This window comes from Heptranchias perlo, chromosome 15 (assembly GCF_035084215.1).
Source record: "Heptranchias perlo isolate sHepPer1 chromosome 15, sHepPer1.hap1, whole genome shotgun sequence".
In the NCBI taxonomy this organism is placed as follows: domain Eukaryota; kingdom Metazoa; phylum Chordata; class Chondrichthyes; order Hexanchiformes; family Hexanchidae; genus Heptranchias; species Heptranchias perlo.
In genome coordinates this window covers 1,807,637-1,829,021 of record NC_090339.1, presented here as the reverse complement: position 1 = coordinate 1,829,021, position 21,385 = coordinate 1,807,637, and the positions used below count along the sequence as shown (strand labels likewise).

The 21,385-nt window shown below is 46.0% G+C and overlaps 1 protein-coding gene across 1 annotated transcript in view; it reads right to left on the bottom strand.

Moving 5' to 3' along the window:
- Positions 1–2,627: 2,627 nt before the first annotated feature.
- Positions 2,628–21,385, bottom strand: part of LOC137332830 (pre-mRNA cleavage complex 2 protein Pcf11-like) — a 251,676-nt gene continuing 232,918 nt past the window's right edge. The window contains exons 11-13 of the mRNA XM_067996762.1: positions 19,929–20,084; positions 4,387–4,422; positions 2,628–4,289 (exon numbers count right to left, since the gene is read on the bottom strand). Coding sequence (XP_067852863.1) covers positions 4,077–4,289; positions 4,387–4,422; positions 19,929–20,084 — 405 coding nt within the window. The 3' untranslated portion in view covers positions 2,628–4,076. The remainder of the gene's footprint in view (positions 4,290–4,386; positions 4,423–19,928; positions 20,085–21,385) is intronic.

Here is a 21,385-nt window from a genome sequence, read left to right as displayed (position 1 = left end):
AGACAGTTTGTATTTTGTGCAATGTTTGAAGGTGAAACAGTTTGTATTTTGTACAATGTTTGAAGGTGAGACAGTTTGTATTTTATACAATGTTTGAAGGTGAGACAGTGTATTTCATACAGTGTTTGAAGGTGAGACAGTTTGTATTTTATACAATGTTTGAAGGTGAGACAGTTTTATTTTGTAGTGTTTGAAGGTGAGACAGTTTGGATTTGTACAATGTTTGAAGGTGAGACAGTTTGTATTTTATACATTGTTTGAAGGTGAGACAGTTTGTACTTTTTCAGTGTTTGAAGGTGAGACAGTTTGTATTTTATACAGTGTTTGAAGGTGAGACAGTTTGTATTTTGTACAGTGTTTGAAGGTGAGTCAGTTTGTATTTTATACAGTGTTTGAAGGTGAGACAGTTTGTATTTTACACAATGTTTGAAGGTGACACAGTTTGTATTTTATACAATGTTTGAAGGTGAGACAGTTTGTATTTTGTACAATGTTTGAAGGTGAGACAGTTTTATTTTGTGCAATGTTTGAAGGTGAGACCGTTTTATTTTATACAATGTTTAAAGGTGAGACAGTTTGTATTTTGTACAATGTTTGATGGTGAGACAGTTTGTATTTTATACAATGTTTGAAGGTGAGACAGTTTTATTTTGTACAATGTTTGAAGGTGAGACAGTTTGTATTTTGTACAATGTTTGAAGGTGAGACAGTTTGTATTTTGTGCAATGTTTGAAGGTGAGACAGTTTGAATTTTGCACAATGTATGAAGGTGAGACAGTGTATGTTTTGTACGTTGTGTGATGGTGGATTAGTTTGTACTTTGTACAATGTTTGAAGGTGAGACAGTTTTATTTTGTACAGTGTTTGAAGGTGAGACAGTTTGTATTTTGTACAATGTTTGAAGGTGAGACAGTTTGTATTTTATACAATGTTTGAAGGTGAGACAGTTTGTATTTTATGCAGTGTTTGAAGGTGAGTCAGTTTGTATTTTATACAGTGTTTGAAGGTGAGACAGTTTGTATTTTATACAATGTTTGAAGGTGAGACAGTTTGTATTTTATACAATGTTTGAAGGTGAGACAGTTTGTATTTTATACAATGTTTGAAGGTGAGACAGTTTGTATTTTATACAATGTTTGAAGGTGAGACAGTTTGTATTTTATACAGTGTTTGAAGGTGAGACAGTTTGTATTTTGTACAATGTTTGAAGGTGAGACAGTTTGTATTTTATACAATGTTTGAAGGTGAGACAGTTTGTATTTTATACAGTGTTTGAAGGTGAGACAGTTTGTATTTTGTACAATGTTTGATGGTGAGACAGTTTGTATTTTATACAATGTTTGAAGGTGAGACAGTGTATTTCATACAGTGTTTGAAGGTGAGACAGTTTGTATTTTATACAATGTTTGAAGGTGAGACAGTTTTATTTTGTACAGTGTTTGAAGGTGAGACAGTTTGGATTTGTACAATGTTTGAAGGTGAGACAGTTTGTATTTTATACATTGTTTGAAGGTGAGACAGTTTGTATTTTATGCAGTGTTTGAAGGTGAGACAGTTTGTATTTTGTACAGTGTTTGAAGGTGAGACAGTTTGTATTTTATACAGTGTTTGAAGGTGAGACAGTTTGTATTTTATACAATGTTTGAAGGTGAGACAGTTTGTATTTTATACAATGTTTGAAGGTGAGACAGTTTGTATTTTATACAATGTTTGAAGGTGAGACAGTTTGTATTTTGTACAATGTTTGAAGGTGAGACAGTTTTATTTTGTGCAATGTTTGAAGGTGAGACCGTTTTATTTTATACAATGTTTAAAGGTGAGACAGTTTGTATTTTGTACAATGTTTGATGGTGAGACAGTTTGTATTTTATACAATGTTTGAAGGTGAGACAGTTTTATTTTGTACAATGTTTGAAGGTGAGACAGTTTGTATTTTGTACAATGTTTGAAGGTGAGACAGTTTGTATTTTGTACAATGTTTGAAGGTGAGACAGTTTGAATTTTGCACAGTATATGAAGGTGAGACAGTGTATGTTTTGTACGTTGTGTGATGGTGGATTAGTTTGTACTTTGTACAATGTTTGAAGGTGAGACAGTTTTATTTTGTGCAGTGTTTGAAGATGTTTAGAATGACTCTTGCTCTCCTCAAGAGCTGCTGATCTCACTTTGCTGCATTCTTTTCATCTCTGAGACCTTCAACCAGCACAAAAACTCATTCGAAAGCTATCACTTCTTGAAAAGTTAAACAATTTACTGCAATAACTGACAGGAGACATTTTGTTGAATCATGCATCTGGAATTTATTAGATTCTGATGTGTTTCTGTGATACACAAGGTAATGGGTTTCTCTTTACACTCTACTGTTCAAATTATTTGTCTTCGATTGTCCCCTTTCACTTGGATTACATCCTGCTTCTTTTTCACCCACCAGCCAACACCTAACTCTGATTCAACAACTAACCTGCAAAAGTGTAACCAGTGGTCTCTGTTCAGAAATAAATGTTCAATTCCACAAACAAGAATTTTTGTACTTTGTCGCCTTAAGCTGAATGTAATGACCCTACACTGAAACAAAGGAAATGAAAGAGGTGCTTGTTACACTGGCCTGCAACAATTTCACACGGTCATTATATCAAAAATAGCTTTTATTTTTTTTAATAACTTACATTTTTTGAAATGTACAAAGAAAACAACTTCTTCCAATTTTTTTACAAACTCATGGTATTAACTTTACAGCTGATGTTAGTTCTTCAAACGGCTTCAATACCTGAAAGGTGCACACGCACTGGCACACGGCACCGACACACACACGCACCAGCACACGGCACTGACACACACACGCACCGGCACACACACGCACCAGCACACGGCACTGACACACACACGCACCGGCACACACACGGCACTGGCACACGGCACCGACACACACACGCACCAGCACACGGCACTGACACACACACGCACCGGCACACACACGCACCAGCACACGGCACTGACACACACACGCACCGGCACACACACGCACCGGCACACGGCACCGACACACACACGCACCGGCACACGGCACCGACACACACACGCACCGGCACACACACGCACCGGCACACGGCACCGACACACACACGCACCGGCACACACACGCACCGGCACACGGCACTGACACACACACACGCACCGGCACACGGCACCGGCACACACACGGCACCGACACACACACGCACCGGCACATGGCACAGGCACACACACACCAGCACAGGCACAGACGCACACACACACCGGCACAGGCACAGACGCACACGCACCGGCACACGCACACACACCGGCACACGCACACACACCGGCACACGCACACACACCGGCACAGACACACAGCACCGACACACACACGCACCGGCACATGGCACAGACACACACACACCGGCACAGGCACACATTCAGCGGCACACACACGGCACCGGCACACACACGGCACCGACACATGGCACAGGCACACACACACATGCAGCGGCACACACACACACACCGGCACACACACACAGCACTGACACACACACGCACCGGCACATGGCACAGGCACACACACACACACACCGGCACACACACACAGCACTGACACACACACGCACCGGCACATGGCACAGACACACTGGCACAGGCACATGCACACACACACACATGCAGCGGCACACACACACACACACACACATACACACACCGGCACGCAGCACAGGCACCGGCACACACACGCTCACGGCACAGGCATGGCACAAGCACACAGCACAGGAACACGCACTAGCACATGCAGAGGCACCGGCACCAGGACACGGCACTGATACAAAGCACGGGCACCGGCACCAGGACACGGCATGGGCACATGCCACAGGGTTCACGATGCACTAACTGTAAAGGCAATGTTAGTTGGAGCGCATGATGTACAGTCAGCTCTCATGATGGTGATGACACAGCACAAATTGCTCCAATTAAATCCACTCACACTCTATTTGCTTACCAAACCATCAAATCAACAAAAACATCTGTTTCCATCCTTGATTTAGCTGTTTTGTGATCTTTTCACCTTATTCCATTTCTGCTTTAATACCTTCCTTTTTAACTGCAATGTCCGACACAATCAGCCCACTTGGCTCCTTCTTTATGTTATAGCTCGTTTGGTTGTACGGGTCAGGACAGCCATGATCTGAAGGCTCGTGTTTAAGGGTGGTCAGCACAGCCGTCAGTGGGCTTTCAGCAGCTGTGCTGATGGGTACGGGCGTATACTCTGAGATAGAACCCTGTGGGAGGAGACACAACAACAAGCTCAGTTCGGGCTGCCATCCATCCATGTAGTTACTTTCTAAAAGAAGCAGTCTACAGTGAACCTGTACTCACATCCTTATTATCATCATCGCAAGATAGATAGGAAATCTGTAAAAGAAGCAGGAGAATGGTTTTTCTGGTTCCTTTCAACAACAAAAAACAAAATGCACAGACAGTATTAACTAGGAACATAAGAACAGGAGGAGGCCATTCAGCCCCTCGAGCCTGTTCTGACATTCAATTAGATCATGGCTGGTCTGTATCTTAACTCCATTTACCTGCCTTGGTTCTGTATCCCATAATGCCCTTACCCAACAAAAATCTATCAATCTCAGTTTTGAAATTTTCAATTGACCCCCAGCCTCAACAGCTTTTTTGGGGGAGAGAGTTCCAGATTTCCACTCCCCTTTGTGTGAAGAAGTGATTCCTGATTTCACCCTGAAAGGCCGAGCTCTAATTTTAAGGTTTTGTCCCCTTGTTCTGGACTCTCCCACCAGAGGAAATAGTTTCTCTCTATCTACCCGATCAAATCCTTTAAACACCTCGATTAGATCACCCCTTAATCCTTTATATTTGAGGGATTACAAGCCGAGTCTGTACAGCCTGTCCTTGTAATTTAACCCTTTTAGCCCCGGTATCATTCTGGTGAATCTACGCTGCACCCCCTCCAAGGCCAATATATCCTTCCTGAGGTGCGGTGCCCAGAACTGAACCCAGTCTCCAGATGGGGTCTGACCAGAGCTTTATATAACTGAAGCATAACTTCCAGCCCTCTCTCGAGATAAAGGCCAACATTCCATTCGCCTTTTTAATTATTTTTTGTACCTGTCCACTAGCTTTTAATGATTTCTGTACTTGGACCCCTAAATCACTCTGCTCCTCCACAGTTCCGAGCTTCTCACCATTTAGAAATTAATCTGATCCACTTTCTTAGGTTCAAAGTGGATGACCTCACATTTCCCCACATTGAACTCCATCTGCCCCAGTTTTGCCCACTCACTGAATCTATCAATGTCCCTCTGCAACTTTCTGCTCCTATCTACAGTATTTACTGTGACACCAAACTTGGATATATGGCTCTCTAGTCCTTCATCCAAGTCATTGATAAATGTAGTGAAAAGCTGAGGCCCCGTACAGATCGCTGGGGGGCACCACTTACACATCCTGACAATCTAAATACCAACCCTTTATCCCCATTCTCTGTCTCCTTCCTCCTAACCAATTCTCATTCCAAGTCAAAATGTTGGCTCCAATTCTATGCGCTCATATTTTTGCTAATAATCTACTGTGTGCAATCTTATCGACCTTATTCCTGACCTCAAAAAATTTAACGAGATTACATTCAGACATTTAGATACACTTTAGGAAGGATGTCAAAGCCTTAGAGAGGGTGCAGAGGAGATTTACTAGAATCATACCAGGGATGAGGGACTTCAGTTCTGTGGAGAGACTGGAGAAGCTGGGATTTTCTCCTTAGAGCAGAGAAGTTAAGGGGAGATTTGATAGAGGTATTCAAAATCATGAAGGGTTTTGATAGAGTTAATAAGGAGAAACTGTTTTCAGTGGCAGACGGGTCGGTAACCAGAGGACACAGATTTAAGGTGATTGGCAAAAGAACCTGAGACTAGATGAGGAGAAATCCTTTTACTCGTGAGTTGTGATGATCTGGAATTCACTGCCTGAAAGGACGGTGGAAGCAGATTCAAGAATAACTTTCAAAAGGGAATTGGATAAATACTTAAAGGGGAAAAATTTACAGGGCCATGGGGAAAGAGCAGGGGAATGGGACTAATTGGATAGCTGTTTCAAAGAGCCAGCACAGGCACGATGGGCTGAATGGCCTCCTCCTATGCTGCATCACTTAATGATTCTATGACATAACCTACGCTTTAACAAATCCATGCTGTATCTCTCTGATCAGCTCATATTTGTTTGTGCTCAGTCATCTATCCCAAATGTCAGATGCTAGTAGCTTCCCCACAACAGACGTTAAACTGACAGGCCTGTAGTTACCTGGTTTCTCACTCCCACCCATCGTAAATAATGGAGCATCTATGGATGTAACCAATCCCACAGCACCAGGACCCACCATAGTTTCATAGTATGGTACAGCACAGGAAGAGGCCATTAGGCCCATCGTGCCTATTCCGGCTTCTCCGGTCGCTCCACATAACTGAAGTCCCTCATCCCTGGTACCATTCTAGTAAATCTCTTCTGCACCCACTCTAAGGCCTTCACATCCTTCCTAAAGTGCGGTGCCCAGAATTGGACACAATACTCCAAATTAATATATATCAAAAAGAGCAGTGGTCCTAATACTGACCCCTGGGGAACACCACTGTTTACTTCCCTCCAGTCTGAAAAACAACCGTTCACCTCTACTCTCTGCTTTCTGTCCTTTAGCCAATTTTGTATCCACGCTGCCACTGTCCCTTTAATCCCATGGGCTTTAATTTTGTAACAAGTTTATTATGTGGTACTTTATCAAATGCCTTTTGATAGTCCATATATTTGATTTGATTTTTACAACACCAGGTTATAGTCCAACAACTTTATTTGAAAATCACAAGCTTTCGGAGGCCTTTTGAAAGTCCATATACACATCAACCGCACTACCCTCATCAACCCTCTCCATTACTTCATCAAAGAACTCAATCAAGTTCGTCAAACACGATTTTCCTCAACAAATCCTTGCTGACTTTCATTTATTTCCAAGTGTCAATTAATTTTGTCTCAGATTATTGTCTCTAAAAGTTTCTCCACCACCGACATTAGGCTGACTGGCCTGTAATTGTCGGGTTTATCCGTCTCCCCTTTTTTGAACAGGGGTGTAACATTTGCAATCCTCCAGTCCTCTGGCACCGTCCCCATATCGAAGGAGGATTGGAAGCTAGAGGTCAGAGCCTCTGTAATTATCATCCTTACTTCCCTCAGTACCCTAGGGTGCAGCCCATCCGGACCGGGTAATTATTCTACTTTGGGCACTGCCAATCGCTTCAGTGCCTCCTCCAGATCTATTATTTTCCCATCCAATATCACCATTACCTCCTCCTTTGCTGCTACAATGGTAGCGTCCTCTTCTCCAGTGAAGACCGATGCAAAGTATTCAAAGAGGAGAAGCGTCAGTGTATTGTGATGTGGAATTAGACTGTGTCGGTGTGTTGTGATGTGGAATGAGACTGTGTCGGTGTGTTGTGATGTGGGGTTAGACTGTGTCGGTGTGTTGTGATGTGGAATTAGACTGTGTCGGTGTGTTCTGATGTGGAGTTAGACTGTGTCGGTGTATTGTGATGTGGAATTAGACTGTGTCGGTGTATTGTGATGTGGAGTTAGACTGTGTCGGTGTGTTGTGATGTGGAGTTAGACTGTGTCGGTGTGTTGTGATGTGGAGTTAGACTGTGTCGGTGTGTTGTGATGTGGAATTAGACTGTGTCGGTGTGTTGTGATGTGGAATTAGACTGTGTCGGTGTGTTGTGATGTGGAATTAGACTGTGACGGTGTATTGTGATGTGGAATTAGACTGTGTCGGTGTGTTGTGATGTGGAATTAGACTGTGACGGTGTATTGTGATGTGGAATTAGACTGTCGGTGTGTTGTGATGTGGAATTAGACTGTGTCGGTGTGTTGTGATGTGGGGTTAGACTGTGACGGTGTGTTGTGATGTGGGGTTAGACTGTGTCGGTGTGTTGTGATGTGGAATTAGACTGTGTCGGTGTGTTGTGATGTGGAATTAGACTGTGTCGGTGTGTTGTGATGTGGAGTTAGACTGTGACGGTGTATTGTGATGTGGAATTAGACTGTGACGGTGTATTGTGATGTGGAATTAGACTGTGTCGGTGTGTTGTGATGTGGAATTAGACTGTGTCGGTGTATTGTGATGTGGAATTAGACTGTGTCGGTGTGTTGTGATGTGGAATTAGACTGTGTCGGTGTGTTGTGATGTGGAATTAGACTGTGTCGGTGTATTGTGATGTGGAATTAGACTGTGTCGGTGTGTTGTGATGTGGGGTTAGACTGTGTCGGTGTGTTGTGATGTGGGGTTAGACTGTGTCGGTGTGTTGTGATGTGGAATTAGACTGTGACGGTGTGTTGTGATGTGGGGTTAGACTGTGTCGGTGTGTTGTGATGTGGAATTAGACTGTGACGGTGTGTTGTGATGTGGAATTAGACTGTGTCGGTGTGTTGTGATGTGGGGTTAGACTGTGTCGGTGTGTTGTGATGTGGGGTTAGACTGTGTCGGTGTGTTGTGATGTGGAATTAGACTGTGACGGTGTGTTGTGATGTGGAATTAGACTGTGTCGGTGCATTGTGATGTGGAATTAGACTGTGACGGTGTGTTGTGATGTGGAATTAGACTGTGTCGGTGTGTTGTGATGTGGGGTTAGACTGTGTCGGTGTGTTGTGATGTGGGGTTAGACTGTGTCGGTGTGTTGTGATGTGGAATTAGACTGTGACGGTGTGTTGTGATGTGGAATTAGACTGTGTCGGTGTGTTGTGATGTGGAGTTAGACTGTGACGGTGTGTTGTGATGTGGAATTAGACTGTGTCGGTGTGTTGTGATGTGGAATTAGACTGTGACGGTGTATTGTGATGTGGAATTAGACTGTGTCGGTGTGTTGTGATGTGGGGTTAGACTGTGTCGGTGCATTGTGATGTGGAATTAGACTGTGACGGTGTGTTGTGATGTGGAATTAGACTGTGTCGGTGTGTTGTGATGTGGAATTAGACTGTGTCGGTGTGTTGTGATGTGGAATTAGACTGTGACGGTGTATTGTGATGTGGAATTAGACTGTGTCGGTGTGTTGTGATGTGGAGTTAGACTGTGACGGTGTATTGTGATGTGGAATTAGACTGTGACGGTGTATTGTGATGTGGAATTAGACTGTGTCGGTGTGTTGTGATGTGGAATTAGACTGTGTCGGTGTGTTCTGATGTGGAGTTAGACTGTGTCGGTGTATTGTGATGTGGAATTAGACTGTGTCGGTGTGTTGTGATGTGGAGTTAGACTGTGTCGGTGTGTTGTGATGTGGAGTTAGACTGTGTCGGTGTGTTGTGATGTGGAGTTAGACTGTGTCGGTGTGTTGTGATGTGGAATTAGACTGTGACGGTGTATTGTGATGTGGAATTAGACTGTGTCGGTGTGTTGTGATGTGGGGTTAGACTGTGTCGGTGTGTTGTGATGTGGGGTTAGACTGTGTCGGTGTGTTGTGATGTGGAATTAGACTGTGACGGTGTGTTGTGATGTGGAATTAGACTGTGTCGGTGTGTTGTGATGTGGGGTTAGACTGTGTCGGTGTGTTGTGATGTGGAGTTAGACTGTGTCGGTGTGTTGTGATGTGGAATTAGACTGTGACGGTGTGTTGTGATGTGGGGTTAGACTGTGTCGGTGTGTTGTGATGTGGGGTTAGACTGTGTCGGTGTATTGTGATGTGGAATTAGACTGTGTCGGTGTATTGTGATGTGGAGTTAGACTGTGTCGGTGTGTTGTGGGGTTAGACTGTGTCGGTGTATTGTGATGTGGAATTAGACTGTGTCGGTGTGTTGTGATGTGGGGTTAGACTGTGTCGGTGTGTTGTGATGTGGAATTAGACTGTGACGGTGTGTTGTGATGTGGAATTAGACTGTGTCGGTGTGTTGTGATGTGGAATTAGACTGTGTCGGTGTGTTGTGATGTGGAATTAGACTGTGACGGTGTGTTGTGATGTGGAGTTAGACTGTGTCGGTGTGTTGTGATGTGGGGTTAGACTGTGTCGGTGTGTTGTGATGTGGGATTAGACTGTGACGGTGTGTTGTGATGTGGGATTAGACTGTGTCGGTGTGTTGTGATGTGGAATTAGACTGTGTCGGTGTGTTGTGATGTGGAATTAGACTGTGTCGGTGTGTTGTGATGTGGGGTTAGACTGTGTCGGTGTGTTGTGATGTGGAATTAGACTGTGTCGGTGTATTGTGATGTGGAATTAGACTGTGTCGGTGTATTGTGATGTGGAGTTAGACTGTGTCGGTGTGTTGTGATGTGGAATTAGACTGTGTCGGTGTGTTGTGATGTGGGGTTAGACTGTGTCGGTGTGTTGTGATGTGGAATTAGACTGTGACGGTGTGTTGTGATGTGGGGTTAGACTGTGTCGGTGTGTTGTGATGTGGAATTAGACTGTGTCGGTGTATTGTGATGTGGAATTAGACTGTGACGGTGTGTTGTGATGTGGGGTTAGACTGTGTCGGTGTGTTGTGATGTGGAATTAGACTGTGACGGTGTGTTGTGATGTGGGGTTAGACTGTGTCGGTGTATTGTGATGTGGAATTAGACTGTGTCGGTGTGTTGTGATGTGGAATTAGACTGTGTCGGTGTGTTGTGATGTGGGGTTAGACTGTGTCGGTGTATTGTGATGTGGAATTAGACTGTGTCGGTGTATTGTGATGTGGGGTTAGACTGTGACGGTGTGTTGTGATGTGGGGTTAGACTGTGTCGGTGTGTTGTGATGTGGAATTAGACTGTGACGGTGTGTTGTGATGTGGGGTTAGACTGTGTCGGTGTGTTGTGATGTGGAATTAGACTGTGTCGGTGTGTTGTGATGTGGGGTTAGACTGTGTCGGTGTATTGTGATGTGGAATTAGACTGTGTCGGTGTATTGTGATGTGGGGTTAGACTGTGTCGGTGTATTGTGATGTGGGGTTAGACTGTGTTGGTGTATTGTGATGTGGGGTTAGACTGTGTCGGTGTGTTGTGATGTGGAATTAGACTGTGTCGGTGTGTTGTGATGTGGAGTTAGACTGTGTCGGTGTATTGTGATGTGGGGTTAGACTGTGTTGGTGTATTGTGATGTGGAATTAGACTGTGTCGGTGTGTTGTGATGTGGAGTTAGACTGTGTCGGTGTATTGTGATGTGGAATTAGACTGTGTCGGTGTGTTGTGATGTGGGGTTAGACTGTGTCGGTGTATTGTGATGTGGAGTTAGACTGTGACGGTGTGTTGTGATGTGGAATTAGACTGTGTCGGTGTATTGTGATGTGGAATTAGACTGTGTCGGTGTGTTGTGATGTGGAATTAGACTGTGTCGGTGTGTTGTGATGTGGAATTAGACTGTGTCGGTGTGTTGTGATGTGGGGTTAGACTGTGTCGGTGTGTTGTGATGTGGAATTAGACTGTGTCGGTGTGTTGTGATGTGGAATTAGACTGTGTCGGTGTATTGTGATGTGGAATTAGACTGTGTCGGTGTGTTGTGATGTGGAATTAGACTGTGTCGGTGTGTTGTGATGTGGAATTAGACTGTGTCGGTGTGTTGTGATGTGGGGTTAGACTGTGTCGGTGTATTGTGATGTGGAATTAGACTGTGTCGGTGTGTTGTGATGTGGGGTTAGACTGTGTCGGTGTGTTGTGATGTGGGGTTAGACTGTGTCGGTGTGTTGTGATGTGGAATTAGACTGTGTCGGTGTGTTGTGATGTGGGGTTAGACTGTGTCGGTGTGTTGTGATGTGGAGTTAGACTGTGTCGGTGTATTGTGATGTGGAATTAGACTGTGACGGTGTATTGTGATGTGGAATTAGACTGTGTCGGTGTATTGTGATGTGGGGTTAGACTGTGTCGGTGTGTTGTGATGTGGGGTTAGACTGTGTCGGTGTGTTGTGATGTGGAATTAGACTGTGACGGTGTATTGTGATGTGGGGTTAGACTGTGTCGGTGTGTTGTGATGTGGGGTTAGACTGTGTCGGTGTGTTGTGATGTGGAATTAGACTGTGTCGGTGTGTTGTGATGTGGAATTAGACTGTGTCGGTGTATTGTGATGTGGGGTTAGACTGTGTCGGTGTATTGTGATGTGGAATTAGACTGTGTCGGTGTGTTGTGATGTGGAATTAGACTGTGTCGGTGTGTTGTGATGTGGAATTAGACTGTGTCGGTGTATTGTGATGTGGGGTTAGACTGTGTCGGTGTGTTGTGATGTGGAATTAGACTGTGTCGGTGTGTTGTGATGTGGAATTAGACTGTGTCGGTGTGTTGTGATGTGGAATTAGACTGTGTCGGTGTGTTGTGATGTGGAATTAGACTGTGTCGGTGTGTTGTGATGTGGAATTAGACTGTGTCGGTGTGTTGTGATGTGGAATTAGACTGTGACGGTGTGTTGTGATGTGGAATTAGACTGTGTCGGTGTGTTGTGATGTGGGGTTAGACTGTGTCGGTGTGTTGTGATGTGGAATTAGACTGTGTCGGTGTATTGTGATGTGGAATTAGACTGTGTCGGTGTATTGTGATGTGGGGTTAGACTGTGTCGGTGTGTTGTGATGTGGAATTAGACTGTGTCGGTGTGTTGTGATGTGGAATTAGACTGTGTCGGTGTGTTGTGATGTGGGGTTAGACTGTGACGGTGTGTTGTGATGTGGAATTAGACTGTGTCGGTGTATTGTGATGTGGAATTAGACTGTGTCGGTGTGTTGTGATGTGGAATTAGACTGTGTCGGTGTGTTGTGATGTGGGGTTAGACTGTGACGGTGTGTTGTGATGTGGAATTAGACTGTGTCGGTGTATTGTGATGTGGAATTAGACTGTGTCGGTGTGTTGTGATGTGGGGTTAGACTGTGTCGGTGTGTTGTGATGTGGAATTAGACTGTGTCGGTGTATTGTGATGTGGAATTAGACTGTGTCGGTGTGTTGTGATGTGGGGTTAGACTGTGTCGGTGTATTGTGATGTGGAATTAGACTGTGTCGGTGTGTTGTGATGTGGGGTTAGACTGTGTCGGTGTATTGTGATGTGGGGTTAGACTGTGTCGGTGTGTTGTGATGTGGGGTTAGACTGTGACGGTGTGTTGTGATGTGGAATTAGACTGTGTCGGTGTATTGTGATGTGGGGTTAGACTGTGACGGTGTATTGTGATGTGGAATTAGACTGTGTCGGTGTGTTGTGATGTGGGGTTAGACGTGTCGGTGTGTTGTGATGTGGAATTAGACTGTGTCGGTGGATTGTGATGTGGGGTTAGACTGTGTCGGTGGATTGTGATGTGGGGTTAGACTGTGTCGGTGTGTTGTGATGTGGAATTAGACTGTGTCGGTGTGTTGTGATGTGGAATTAGACTGTGTCGGTGTATTGTGATGTGGAATTAGACTGTGACGGTGTGTTGTGATGTGGAATTAGACTGTGTCGGTGTATTGTGATGTGGGGTTAGACTGTGTCGGTGTGTTGTGATGTGTAATTAGACTGTGTCGGTGTGTTGTGATGTGGGGTTAGACTGTGTCGGTGTGTTGTGATGTGGAATTAGACTGTGTCGGTGTGTTGTGATGTGGAATTAGACTGTGTCGGTGTATTGTGATGTGGGGTTAGACTGTGTCGGTGTGTTGTGATGTGGAATTAGACTGTGACGGTGTGTTGTGATGTGGGGTTAGACTGTGTCGGTGTATTGTGATGTGTAATTAGACTGTGTCGGTGTGTTGTGATGTGGAATTAGACTGTGACGGTGTGTTGTGATGTGGGGTTAGACGTGTCGGTGTGTTGTGATGTGGAATGAGACTGTGTCGGTGTATTGTGATGTGGGGTTAGACTGTGTCGGTGTGTTGTGATGTGGAATTAGACTGTGACGGTGTATTGTGATGTGGGATTAGACTGTGTCGGTGTGTTGTGATGTGGAATTAGACTGTGTCGGTGTGTTGTGATGTGGAATTAGACTGTGTCGGTGTGTTGTGATGTGGGGTTAGACGTGTCGGTGTGTTGTGATGTGGAATGAGACTGTGTCGGTGTGTTGTGATGTGGGATTAGACTGTGTCGGTGTGTTGTGATGTGGGGTTAGACTGTGACGGTGTATTGTGATGTGGAATTAGACTGTGTCGGTGTGTTGTGATGTGGAATTAGACTGTGACGGTGTATTGTGATGTGGGATTAGACTGTGTCGGTGTGTTGTGATGTGGGGTTAGACTGTGTCGGTGTGTTGTGATGTGGAATTAGACTGTGTCAGTGTGTTGTGATGTGGAATTAGACTGTGTCGGTGTGTTGTGATGTGGAATTAGACTGTGACGGTGTATTGTGATGTGGGGTTAGACTGTGTCGGTGTGTTGTGATGTGGGGTTAGACTGTGTCGGTGTGTTGTGATGTGGAATTAGACTGTGTCGGTGTGTTGTGATGTGGAATTAGACTGTGTCGGTGTGTTGTGATGTGGAGTTAGACTGTGTCGGTGTGTTGTGATGTGGGGTTAGACTGTGTCGGTGTGTTGTGATGTGGGATTAGACTGTGACGGTGTGTTGTGATGTGGGATTAGACTGTGTCGGTGTGTTGTGATGTGGAATTAGACTGTGTCGGTGTGTTGTGATGTGGAATTAGACTGTGTCGGTGTGTTGTGATGTGGGGTTAGACTGTGTCGGTGTGTTGTGATGTGGAATTAGACTGTGTCGGTGTATTGTGATGTGGAATTAGACTGTGTCGGTGTATTGTGATGTGGAGTTAGACTGTGTCGGTGTGTTGTGATGTGGAATTAGACTGTGTCGGTGTGTTGTGATGTGGGGTTAGACTGTGTCGGTGTGTTGTGATGTGGAATTAGACTGTGACGGTGTGTTGTGATGTGGGGTTAGACTGTGTCGGTGTGTTGTGATGTGGAATTAGACTGTGTCGGTGTATTGTGATGTGGAATTAGACTGTGACGGTGTGTTGTGATGTGGGGTTAGACTGTGTCGGTGTGTTGTGATGTGGAATTAGACTGTGACGGTGTGTTGTGATGTGGGGTTAGACTGTGTCGGTGTATTGTGATGTGGAATTAGACTGTGTCGGTGTGTTGTGATGTGGAATTAGACTGTGTCGGTGTGTTGTGATGTGGGGTTAGACTGTGTCGGTGTATTGTGATGTGGAATTAGACTGTGTCGGTGTATTGTGATGTGGGGTTAGACTGTGACGGTGTGTTGTGATGTGGGGTTAGACTGTGTCGGTGTGTTGTGATGTGGAATTAGACTGTGACGGTGTGTTGTGATGTGGGGTTAGACTGTGTCGGTGTGTTGTGATGTGGAATTAGACTGTGTCGGTGTGTTGTGATGTGGGGTTAGACTGTGTCGGTGTATTGTGATGTGGAATTAGACTGTGTCGGTGTATTGTGATGTGGGGTTAGACTGTGTCGGTGTATTGTGATGTGGGGTTAGACTGTGTTGGTGTATTGTGATGTGGGGTTAGACTGTGTCGGTGTGTTGTGATGTGGAATTAGACTGTGTCGGTGTGTTGTGATGTGGAGTTAGACTGTGTCGGTGTATTGTGATGTGGGGTTAGACTGTGTTGGTGTATTGTGATGTGGAATTAGACTGTGTCGGTGTGTTGTGATGTGGAGTTAGACTGTGTCGGTGTATTGTGATGTGGAATTAGACTGTGTCGGTGTGTTGTGATGTGGGGTTAGACTGTGTCGGTGTATTGTGATGTGGAGTTAGACTGTGACGGTGTGTTGTGATGTGGAATTAGACTGTGTCGGTGTATTGTGATGTGGAATTAGACTGTGTCGGTGTGTTGTGATGTGGAATTAGACTGTGTCGGTGTGTTGTGATGTGGAATTAGACTGTGTCGGTGTGTTGTGATGTGGGGTTAGACTGTGTCGGTGTGTTGTGATGTGGAATTAGACTGTGTCGGTGTGTTGTGATGTGGAATTAGACTGTGTCGGTGTGTTGTGATGTGGGGTTAGACTGTGTCGGTGTATTGTGATGTGGAATTAGACTGTGTCGGTGTGTTGTGATGTGGGGTTAGACTGTGTCGGTGTGTTGTGATGTGGGGTTAGACTGTGTCGGTGTGTTGTGATGTGGAATTAGACTGTGTCGGTGTGTTGTGATGTGGGGTTAGACTGTGTCGGTGTGTTGTGATGTGGAGTTAGACTGTGTCGGTGTATTGTGATGTGGAATTAGACTGTGACGGTGTATTGTGATGTGGAATTAGACTGTGTCGGTGTATTGTGATGTGGGGTTAGACTGTGTCGGTGTGTTGTGATGTGGGGTTAGACTGTGTCGGTGTGTTGTGATGTGGAATTAGACTGTGACGGTGTATTGTGATGTGGGGTTAGACTGTGTCGGTGTGTTGTGATGTGGGGTTAGACTGTGTCGGTGTGTTGTGATGTGGAATTAGACTGTGTCGGTGTGTTGTGATGTGGAATTAGACTGTGTCGGTGTATTGTGATGTGGGGTTAGACTGTGTCGGTGTATTGTGATGTGGAATTAGACTGTGTCGGTGTGTTGTGATGTGGAATTAGACTGTGTCGGTGTGTTGTGATGTGGAATTAGACTGTGTCGGTGTATTGTGATGTGGGGTTAGACTGTGTCGGTGTGTTGTGATGTGGAATTAGACTGTGTCGGTGTGTTGTGATGTGGAATTAGACTGTGTCGGTGTGTTGTGATGTGGAATTAGACTGTGTCGGTGTGTTGTGATGTGGAATTAGACTGTGTCGGTGTGTTGTGATGTGGAATTAGACTGTGTCGGTGTGTTGTGATGTGGAATTAGACTGTGACGGTGTGTTGTGATGTGGAATTAGACTGTGTCGGTGTGTTGTGATGTGGGGTTAGACTGTGTCGGTGTGTTGTGATGTGGAATTAGACTGTGTCGGTGTATTGTGATGTGGAATTAGACTGTGTCGGTGTATTGTGATGTGGGGTTAGACTGTGTCGGTGTGTTGTGATGTGGAATTAGACTGTGTCGGTGTGTTGTGATGTGGAATTAGACTGTGTCGGTGTGTTGTGATGTGGGGTTAGACTGTGACGGTGTGTTGTGATGTGGAATTAGACTGTGTCGGTGTATTGTGATGTGGAATTAGACTGTGTCGGTGTGTTGTGATGTGGAATTAGACTGTGTCGGTGTGTTGTGATGTGGGGTTAGACTGTGACGGTGTGTTGTGATGTGGAATTAGACTGTGTCGGTGTATTGTGATGTGGAATTAGACTGTGTCGGTGTGTTGTGATGTGGGGTTAGACTGTGTCGGTGTGTTGTGATGTGGAATTAGACTGTGTCGGTGTATTGTGATGTGGAATTAGACTGTGTCGGTGTGTTGTGATGTGGGGTTAGACTGTGTCGGTGTATTGTGATGTGGAATTAGACTGTGTCGGTGTGTTGTGATGTGGGGTTAGACTGTGTCGGTGTATTGTGATGTGGGGTTAGACTGTGTCGGTGTGTTGTGATGTGGGGTTAGACTGTGACGGTGTGTTGTGATGTGGAATTAGACTGTGTCGGTGTATTGTGATGTGGGGTTAGACTGTGACGGTGTATTGTGATGTGGAATTAGACTGTGTCGGTGTGTTGTGATGTGGGGTTAGACGTGTCGGTGTGTTGTGATGTGGAATTAGACTGTGTCGGTGGATTGTGATGTGGGGTTAGACTGTGTCGGTGGATTGTGATGTGGGGTTAGACTGTGTCGGTGTGTTGTGATGTGGAATTAGACTGTGTCGGTGTGTTGTGATGTGGAATTAGACTGTGTCGGTGTATTGTGATGTGGAATTAGACTGTGACGGTGTGTTGTGATGTGGAATTAGACTGTGTCGGTGTATTGTGATGTGGGGTTAGACTGTGTCGGTGTGTTGTGATGTGTAATTAGACTGTGTCGGTGTGTTGTGATGTGGGGTTAGACTGTGTCGGTGTGTTGTGATGTGGAATTAGACTGTGTCGGTGTGTTGTGATGTGGAATTAGACTGTGTCGGTGTATTGTGATGTGGGGTTAGACTGTGTCGGTGTGTTGTGATGTGGAATTAGACTGTGACGGTGTGTTGTGATGTGGGGTTAGACTGTGTCGGTGTATTGTGATGTGTAATTAGACTGTGTCGGTGTGTTGTGATGTGGAATTAGACTGTGACGGTGTGTTGTGATGTGGGGTTAGACGTGTCGGTGTGTTGTGATGTGGAATGAGACTGTGTCGGTGTATTGTGATGTGGGGTTAGACTGTGTCGGTGTGTTGTGATGTGGAATTAGACTGTGACGGTGTATTGTGATGTGGGATTAGACTGTGTCGGTGTGTTGTGATGTGGAATTAGACTGTGTCGGTGTGTTGTGATGTGGAATTAGACTGTGTCGGTGTGTTGTGATGTGGGGTTAGACGTGTCGGTGTGTTGTGATGTGGAATGAGACTGTGTCGGTGTGTTGTGATGTGGGATTAGACTGTGTCGGTGTGTTGTGATGTGGGGTTAGACTGTGACGGTGTATTGTGATGTGGAATTAGACTGTGTCGGTGTGTTGTGATGTGGAATTAGACTGTGACGGTGTATTGTGATGTGGGATTAGACTGTGTCGGTGTGTTGTGATGTGGGGTTAGACTGTGTCGGTGTGTTGTGATGTGGAATTAGACTGTGTCAGTGTGTTGTGATGTGGAATTAGACTGTGTCGGTGTGTTGTGATGTGGAATTAGACTGTGACGGTGTATTGTGATGTGGGGTTAGACTGTGACGGTGTGTTGTGATGTGGGATTAGACTGTGACGGTGTGTTGTGATGTGGGGTTAGACTGTGTCGGTGTGTTGTGATGTGGAATTAGACTGTGTCGGTGTGTTGTGATGTGGAATTAGACTGTGTCGGTGTATTGTGATGTGGAATTAGACTGTGTCGGTGTATTGTGATGTGGAATTAGACTGTGACGGTGTATTGTGATGTGGGGTTAGACTGTGTCGGTGTATTGTGATGTGGAGTTAGACTGTGACGGTGTGTTGTGATGTGGGATTAGACTGTGACGGTGTGTTGTGATGTGGGGTTAGACTGTGTCGGTGTGTTGTGATGTGGAATTAGACTGTGTCGGTGTGTTGTGATGTGGAATTAGACTGTGTCGGTGTATTGTGATGTGGAATTAGACTGTGTCGGTGTATTGTGATGTGGAATTAGACTGTGACGGTGTATTGTGATGTGGAGTTAGACTGTGTCGGTGTGTTGTGATGTGGGGTTAGACTGTGTCGGTGTGTTGTGATGTGGAATTAGACTGTGACGGTGTATTGTGATGTGGAATTAGACTGTGTCGGTGTGTTGTGATGTGGGGTTAGACTGTGTCGGTGTGTTGTGATGTGGGGTTAGACTGTGTCGGTGTGTTGTGATGTGGAATTAGACTGTGACGGTGTGTTGTGATGTGGAATTAGACTGTGTCGGTATCTTGTGATGTGGAATTAGACTGTGTCAGTGTATTGTGATGTGGAATTAGACTGTGTCGGTGTATTGTGATGTGGAATTAGACTGTGTCGGTGTGTTGTGATGTGGGGTTAGACTGTGTCGGTGTATTGTGATGTGGAATTAGACTGTGTCGGTGTATTGTGATGTGGAATTAGACTGTGTCGGTGTATTGTGATGTGGAATTAGACTGTGTCGGTGTGTTGTGATGTGGGGTTAGACTGTGACGGTGTATTGTGATGTGGAATTAGACTGTGTCGGTATCTTGTGATGTGGAATTAGACTGTGTCAGTGTATTGTGATGTGGGGTTAGACTGTGTCGGTGTATTGTGATGTGGAATTAGACTGTGTTGGTGTGTTGTGATGTGGAATTAGACTGTGTCGGTGTTTTGTGATGTGGGGTCAGACTGTGTCAGTGTATTGTCATGTGGGGTTGGACTGTGAATGGTAAGACTGTGTTCCCTGTCCAAACACCGACTGTAATTTTTAACAGGCAGCGTTTGTTCCCCAGACAGTGTATAAATCGTAAAAATCGCACACCAACTCACCTGCTGTGTTCCGGCACACCCAGGTCCTACACTCACAAACTCCTCGTGATTTGTAATTCCCTGTGGATTCAGGATCACTTCTTCATTCTCACTTTCGAAATCTTGGCTTTTGGCCCGATCTTCCAGATCACAGACCTCTTCAAATTCTATCCAATCCTGGTAAAATTAATCAAAGAACAGCTCAGGGCTAATGCTTCACCGAAAAGTGCAAGGAGGTCACTTGATGATCTTAACGCTCCAATATCAAGCTTTTACCCACTATCTGGGGATATTGGGGTCCATTCCCACGGTCTGGGGGTATTCGGGTACAGCCCCATGGTCTGGGGGTATTGGGGTACAGCCCCATGGTCTGGGGGTATTGGGGTACAGCCCCATGGTCTGGGGGTATTGGGGTCCAGCCCCATGGTCTAGGGGTATTGGGGTCCATTCCCACGGTCTGGGGGTATTGGGGTACAGCCCCATGGTCTGGGGGTATTGGGGTACAGCCCCATGGTCTGGGGGTATTGGGGTCCAGCCCCATGGTCTAGGGGTATTGGGGTCCATTCCCACGGTCTGGGGGTATTGGGGTGCAGCCCCATGGTCTGGGGGTATTGGGGTCCATTCCCACGGTCTGGGGGTATTGGGGTACAGCCCCATGGTCTAGGGGTATTGGGGTACAGCCCCATGGTCTGGGGGTATTGGGGTACAGCCCCATGGTCTGGGGGTATTGAGGTCCATTCCCACGGTCTGGGGGTATTGGGGTACAGCCCCATGGTCTGGGGGTATTGGGGTACAGCCCCATGGTCTGGGGGTATTGGGGTACAGCCCCATGGTCTGGGGGTATTGGGGTCCAGTCCCATGGTCTAGGGGTATTGGGGTCCAGTCCCATGGTCTGGGGGTATTGGGGTCCAGTCCCATGGTCTGGGGGTATTGGGGTCCAGTCCCATGGTCTGGGGGTATTGGGGTCCAGTCCCATGGCCTGGGGGTATTGGGGTCCAGTCCCATGGTCTGGGGGTATTGGGGTCGAGCCCCATGGTCTGGGGGTATTCGGGCACAGCCCCACGGTCTGGGGGTATTGGGGTACAGCCCCATGGTCTGGGGGTATTCGGGCACAGCCCCACAGTCTGGGGGTATTGGGGTAGAGCCCCACTGTCTGGGGGTATTGGGGTACAGCCCCACGGTCTGGGGGTATTGGGGTAGAGCCCCACTGTCTGGGGGTATTGGGGTACAGCCCCACGGTCTGGGGGTATTGGGGTACAGCCCCACGGTCTGGGGGTATTGGGGTACAGCCCCACAGTCTGGGGGTATTGGGTAGAGCCCCACAGTCTGGGGGTATTGGGGTACAGCCCCACAGTCTGGGGGTATTGGGGTACAGCCCCACGGTCTGGGGGTATTGGGTAGAGCCCCACAGTCTGGGGGTATTGGGGTACAGCCCCACAGTCTGGGGGTATTTGGGTACAGCCCCACTATCTGGGGGT